The following is a 6,246-nucleotide window of genomic DNA, read 5'->3' as shown; positions in this document are numbered from 1 at the left end:
GCTGTTTGTCATTACAGAGGAACGCACCTGAGGTACCTGAGGAACCTGCACAGTCCTCTGGTGCACACAAAAAGATGAAGGTTCAACAGCAGGTTTGTTCCTTCCCATCTTCCGACCCCTGTACCTGCAGTACCAGTAGTTTCCGGTAATGTCAGAGCAGCACCATTGACTCAGGATGTAAATGTATCGATTGCGTGTAGTGTTGTAGCTGCGATAAAACATGTAATTGCTCCTGTTTGTACATGGCGAGGGACAGATATTGATGATAAATGGTCCACTTCCTTTTTTGACAAAACATTTACAGAACGTGCTAATTTTATAACGTGCTTATTTTTTGAAATATCAAAATTCTTCAAATTAGTTTTTTTGCCAGGACGGTCCCCAGGTGCTACGTGAAAACGATAGCCATGACCTCCAGCGGTCGCTGGCTCAGTCCCTAAAAATAGTTATGTCCACTGTAGTCCTTTTGGGAGAAAGATGTATGATAACAGTTGAGGGGAATAAAGGTGACACTGGGGTACCAGATTACATCATCAGAGGGTAATAACTATATTATATATCAGAATAATTGTTAACATGTCAATATCATTCAGTAAAACTGCACAAAGTTTTGCATGGTTGCATATCTTTAGGTCTAGCATCAACCTTAGAAATGCAGGTGATTATTTACACTATATACATTAAACATCTGTAGTTTTTATCACCAAATCACTGATAGAACAAGGAAATCAGGGAAGCTCATAACAGCGGTGCTCTCGAGATTACAAGTTAAAGGACCAGTGTGTAGGGTTGCAGATTGCAAACTAACTGAACACTGTTTGTGTCTGTATTTGACGACCTAATGATAACAGGCTGTAAAGTGTGTGTACTATTGTGGCTGTGAAAAACGTAAAAGGCCCTATATGCAGCCATGCAGCCTTTCTGTGGTTTGATAAATGCTATAAGTAATAAGAGGAAACCTTCTCAAGTCAAGTCTCAAGTCGGATGCCCTTATAAAAGCTTGTCCCACAAACTATGTATTCTCCCATTCCTGTAGAGAAGGTAGGAAAGCTGGAGGTTGCTGTATGAGCCCTCTGTAACCCTCAGTACCCTGTCTTATTATGATGCAGACTTAAGACACACAGCCTGGGAAGTCCTGGATGCCACGCAGACAAAGGAGCACTGTTGGTGCTCAAAACTCAAAGTAAAGGAAGTTGTATTAGGACAGGTGAGTATCTGTAGAAAAAAACTATTGTTGTCTGTAATGCCTTTGAATTTCAACTTGCCTAAAAGTGAAACAGTCACTGTTCATTTTCATCTCTTGCCAATCTGATTTCTCTTTTGTTTACAAGAACGTAACATCTCATCTAAAACACATACCAACAACACAAGCAGGTTTTGTCACTCCCACACAGACAATGCTGAGTGCACCTGTGTATGCAGCAGATACAAACCTTACTGGAAAATAGACATTTTAAATGTTTAACTCATATATTTCTTCTGGTGATGTTAAGGTTTATCCATTGTCCAGTGTTTGCCAGGTCTAGCTTAGTGTAATGGTTTATCAGAAGTTAAATTGAAATTCAGACTGTAGAATTACTCTGACGTCAGTGACTCTGAAAACCAAAATGATCTGGAGATACAGACAGCATATACGCTAATACACATTTTAGTTAAATAAGGACTTTATTCACAAATTTAAAAAAACATCTTAAAATGAAATATTTCCAGTGCTTTTGGCATCAGGTTGGTATTGCCCTCATTACCAAACAGAAACTAACATGGACAACAGGTAGAACAAGTCCTGGATGACTCCGCCTCAGCCTTGGAGCACTTTAAAGCAGGGGCTGACACAATAATGATAAAGTGCACAGCAACGGCAAGGTCTAAGGTACAGTGATCTTTTAACTCATAATTGTCTGAAAAACAGACTTTTATTGCTTTATAACTTCATAACACAAGAAGAAAATGTGTAAGAAAAGTGATACCAAAGAGTTTTTTTATAGGACTTTTAGTCCGCTGTCAAGCAAAAGAAATAAAGTATAGGTTTGAAGAGTTAAGATGGATTTTAAGAAAAGGGTAGAAATAAAGGTGTTCATGCTTTAATGCGTTATAGTCATATCATCTATCTCCTTGCTGACAAACTCTGTTTGAAAAAAATAAAATAAAATAAAAACATTTACAATTGCCTGTTGCATTTCTGACTATCAATATGGCCTTTTGAATTTGACTTTAGGAATTTTTGAGAGCATTTCTGAGAGTGTTTCTGTCTTCCTCAGAGTATTCGACAGGTTGAAGAGAGATGTCTTCAGGGTTGGCTGTGTTGTGTCTCATGCTCCTACACACAGGAGCTCAGGGGTTTGGGATATTGTCGGGAAAGTCTCTAAATCATCAGGAAATAACAGAGAGAGCGATTTTAAATACTATTGTGCAGGTGTGCCGTGAGCTGGCCCAAGCTGAGGGGACAGACTTCACAGTTCCTGTAAGAATTCACTTAAGTAACCTTATTTTTCCAGAAAATAGTACATCTCTCTTAGTCATGTTAGTATGATTTGGCTTTGTGTGTGTGCAGGCACAGCCTTTCACTGCGGAGGCGGTTGCTGTAGCCTGTGGCACGCCAAAATCATCCAAGAGTTTCAGCCAAGCCATTACATTCATCACCTTGATGAACATACGGGTGGACATCCGTCATGCCCTAAATGCAAGCTTCCACTTTGATGAAGAAATGTTTGTTCAAGGAAGGAAAATCATCACTGAGGGAATACTGGCTGTCAAAGCAAGCAACAAGCAAGAAAATTATGAGTCAGCGAGACAAAAACTGGCAGAGATTTTTCATCCTTTACAGGTAATTATCATAAATTTATAGTAATACTAACTCTATTTGTTTTGAACTGTTTTGAAATATCCAAAGAAACTTAATGGCTTAGTAACCCTCATCTTCTTTTGTCAACTTGCAGGATTTCTACAGTCACAGCAACTGGGTGGAAATGGGAAACAAACTTCCAAACTCCAATCTGATCAAATCAGACACCAGCATTGGTAACATAGCAGGTAAAGAGATGGTATGATGTGATATCTGTCTTTGTTTGGCTGTGCTAACATACAGATGGTAACACTGATGAGGAATGCAGTTCATATGTAATTGTAGAGAAACTATTTCACACAATTAAAATGTTGATTGACGCTTCTACAGATGAAAGCAGGGCAACGTGTCGTAACTGTGATGGAGACAACTGCAGGAACAACATTTTGGAGGACGTCATAAACGAGAGGATACTGACCTCTGGATATTTTGGTATTGTGCCTTTTGTCTCAACCAAACCAAAAGGTAAATTTTCCATTGTATGAATAATGTGTCCTTTAAAAGTGTTTCAGACAGTTTCAGATTACTTAGCCTATATCACATTTTGTATTATTAACTAACATGAACAGCCTTCACAACCAGTTTTATCATAACAAAGTCAAATTCTGAATATACAACCAGTTGTTCTGTTCTGTATAAAATCAACAGCCACCGTCCACACAGTGCTTTCACCCTCACATTTTCTGTCGGGTCATATTGTGCTGAAAGACATTTCCAATGTTTTAATTTGAGCTAAAACTGACTTTCAAATGGCTATGGCTTGTAGTGATAATGGGATGTGTGCTATATTTTTATATATACCGGTACAGTCAGGTTACACATCCACTGGCTATTTATCAACAGCAGTCAAATCCTGCATTTCTGAAGTTTTCTCTTCAAGCCTTGTTTCTCCTCCTGTAGTTTTGTGCCCACTTCAGTGGCCTTTTCCCCTGTTGTGTTTTCTGCCTTAGAGGCATTTTCCACCTCCTCCTTTTACAGACATGAGGGATACACCTTGACCTTTTTGCTTTTAAATTATACTGAGTTGACTGTGTCTACTTCTGCCATGTATGTCTCCAAACAGTCACACCATCATGGTTGTCAGCTTCACAAAACATCCATGAGAGGTTTTAAATGAAAAATGTCACTAATTGCTACAAAATATCTCAAATTAAAGTATTTAACCATTAGAATACTCCTCAGAAAAGTCTGATATTCTTGAGAACAAAACAGAAATGTGTATTTATCATGTTTCTTTCATGCTATTTGTTCAAAAGGAAAATGCAGTCACGGAGGATTTGTTGATCAAACAAGTAACATCGAGCCTAAAGGTGGAATCAACAAAGACACTTTCGGATCCAGCCACGGACACCTGCACACCGATGCAGCGAATATGGCGATAGCTGCAACCGGCGAGCTACTAGAGGACATTCGAGGGGCTGCTGGTGACCGACCATTCCTACAGTATGAACCCTGCATGTTTCCTTTATATACATATACTAATATATATTTAGAGACAAGGCAAAGTTTTTCATTTCTTTGTTTTATGAGTCTATCTCCATCCGCCAGGATGATGGGAATCTCCAAAGGATCCAGTAAAGCTCTTTGTTTCGTGATCGACACCACAGGAAGCATGAGTGATGACATAGCAACAGTGAGGAACGTCACTTCCTTTATAATCAACAGTGAAGTGGGAACAGAGAATGAGCCCTCAGTTTACATTCTCGTACCTTTCAGTGATCCAGGTAGGTTCTGTAAGATGCTACAAAATCATTTCTTTGCTTGTGAAAAGATTATCGTTCAGTCCAATTTTATTTATTGTTTTTTGGTGGCTGTCTCCACCTGAACTCCAGATTTTGGGCCGCTGACAAAGACTACAGACCCAAAACTCTTCAAGGCTAATATTGATTCACTGTCAGCATCTGGTGGAGGAGATGAGGAGGAACTGAGTCTTTCAGGGCTTCAGGTGTTGTGATGTGACGCTTTTACTACTTCAAAATCTTCCCCTATACAGCCTGTTGATGTGTAAACAACTACAACTATTGTTGCTATTCCATCCTCTCTCGCTCACATAGCTGGCTTTAACTAGTGCTCCTTCAAATTCTGAGATCTTCCTCTTCACGGATGCTCCTGCTAAAGACATCTACCTGAAGAGCACAGTGGTTGCACTCATAGAGCGGACACAAACAGTAGTGAGTATCTAATCTACGGGTCAGTATGGACAAACTTGTAGTGAGTATTAAATTGCAGACATCTATTGCATTTTTTTACTTTATTTCTTGACACGTGTAGTCACAAACCAGCATCGTATATCGCTTTACATCAATCAACATTACAAAAGCAAAAAAAACAATGACAATTTCATGAGTCTGTTAAACTTAAAGCCACTGGGGGCTATAAACGCTGTAGAGCTGCAACAATTAGTCGATTAATCGCTGATTGTCAGAAAATCCGTCAGCTTTATCTATTCATTGTAAAATAAAATACCACAATTGTCTGGTTGCAGCTATTCAAATGTGAATAGTTGCCAGTTTCCTCAGTCTTCTATGATTGTAAGAAAACAAGACATTTAATTTGACGTAACTTTGGGCTCTGTGAAGGGATGCACACTTTTCAGTGTTTTCTGACATTTTATAGACTAATTGATTAATAGAGAAAATAATCAACAGATAATTTTTAGATGAAGGCCTAAAACTGTTATTCTCTTAATGTGATAAATAAGAACTAAGAAGAATGATTGATTTTTTTTTTTTACTTTTTAATCTCATTTATGCTTACCGTACACTTTTCTGAGTTGGTTAACCTAGTCTTCACCCCCTCCCCCCCTTTTCAGGTTAACTTCATGATTACTGACTCATCAGTGAGCAATCGTAGGAGGCGGAGTGATGACAAACAAAACAATAGAATAGCAGCATCAGATGCCCAGCTGTACAGAGACCTGGCTCAGGCTTCAGGAGGTCAGGCTATTGAAGTCACAAAAAGTGAGCTCCCTACGGCCGTCAGCATCATAACAGACTCCTCCAGCTCATCTCTGGTAATATCACAGAGATTTCCCTGCTAGTTAGTTATGTCAATTTGAAGAGATGAGTTGTTTCATCTGTTTAATGTTATCTCCCAGGTGACCCTTCTGCAGGCAGCCAGGAGCCCAGGAAAGGCAGATAATTTTTCTTTTATAGTTGATGAAACTGTAATAAACCTTACAGTTTACATCACTGGGCGCTCCGTCACCTTCACTCTCATCAGCCCCACAGGTAACATTACCTTTCCACTTTATGAACACTACAGTTAAAGTTTTGTGTGTTTAGCTTTATAATTTTAAAGCTATATTTGCAGAACATAGGCAGTCTCCTCTGTCGTCTACACCACATTTTACTCAATCAGATTTTTATGGAATATGCTTCATCGCTTTATGTAACAGCAGCATT

General features: G+C 39.0%; 1 protein-coding gene across 1 annotated transcript in view; it reads left to right on the top strand.

The window, feature by feature from the left end:
- Positions 1–1,812: 1,812 nt before the first annotated feature.
- The window catches only part of LOC118331775 (von Willebrand factor A domain-containing protein 7-like), a gene marked incomplete in the record, with an annotated part of 7,518 nt that continues 3,084 nt past the window's right edge, over positions 1,813–6,246 (top strand). The window contains 11 exon segments of the mRNA XM_035666852.1: positions 1,813–1,870; positions 2,259–2,461; positions 2,552–2,824; positions 2,937–3,030; positions 3,173–3,307; positions 4,099–4,285; positions 4,391–4,566; positions 4,675–4,787; positions 4,897–5,013; positions 5,655–5,855; positions 5,940–6,072. Coding sequence (XP_035522745.1) covers positions 2,282–2,461; positions 2,552–2,824; positions 2,937–3,030; positions 3,173–3,307; positions 4,099–4,285; positions 4,391–4,566; positions 4,675–4,787; positions 4,897–5,013; positions 5,655–5,855; positions 5,940–6,072 — 1,609 coding nt within the window.

The sequence above is a fragment of the Morone saxatilis genome, unplaced genomic scaffold (assembly GCF_004916995.1).
Source record: "Morone saxatilis isolate NCDOM2014 unplaced genomic scaffold, NCSU_SB_2.0 Contig20, whole genome shotgun sequence".
NCBI lineage: Eukaryota > Metazoa > Chordata > Actinopteri > Moronidae > Morone > Morone saxatilis.
This window is presented reverse-complemented; position numbering and strand designations above follow the sequence as displayed.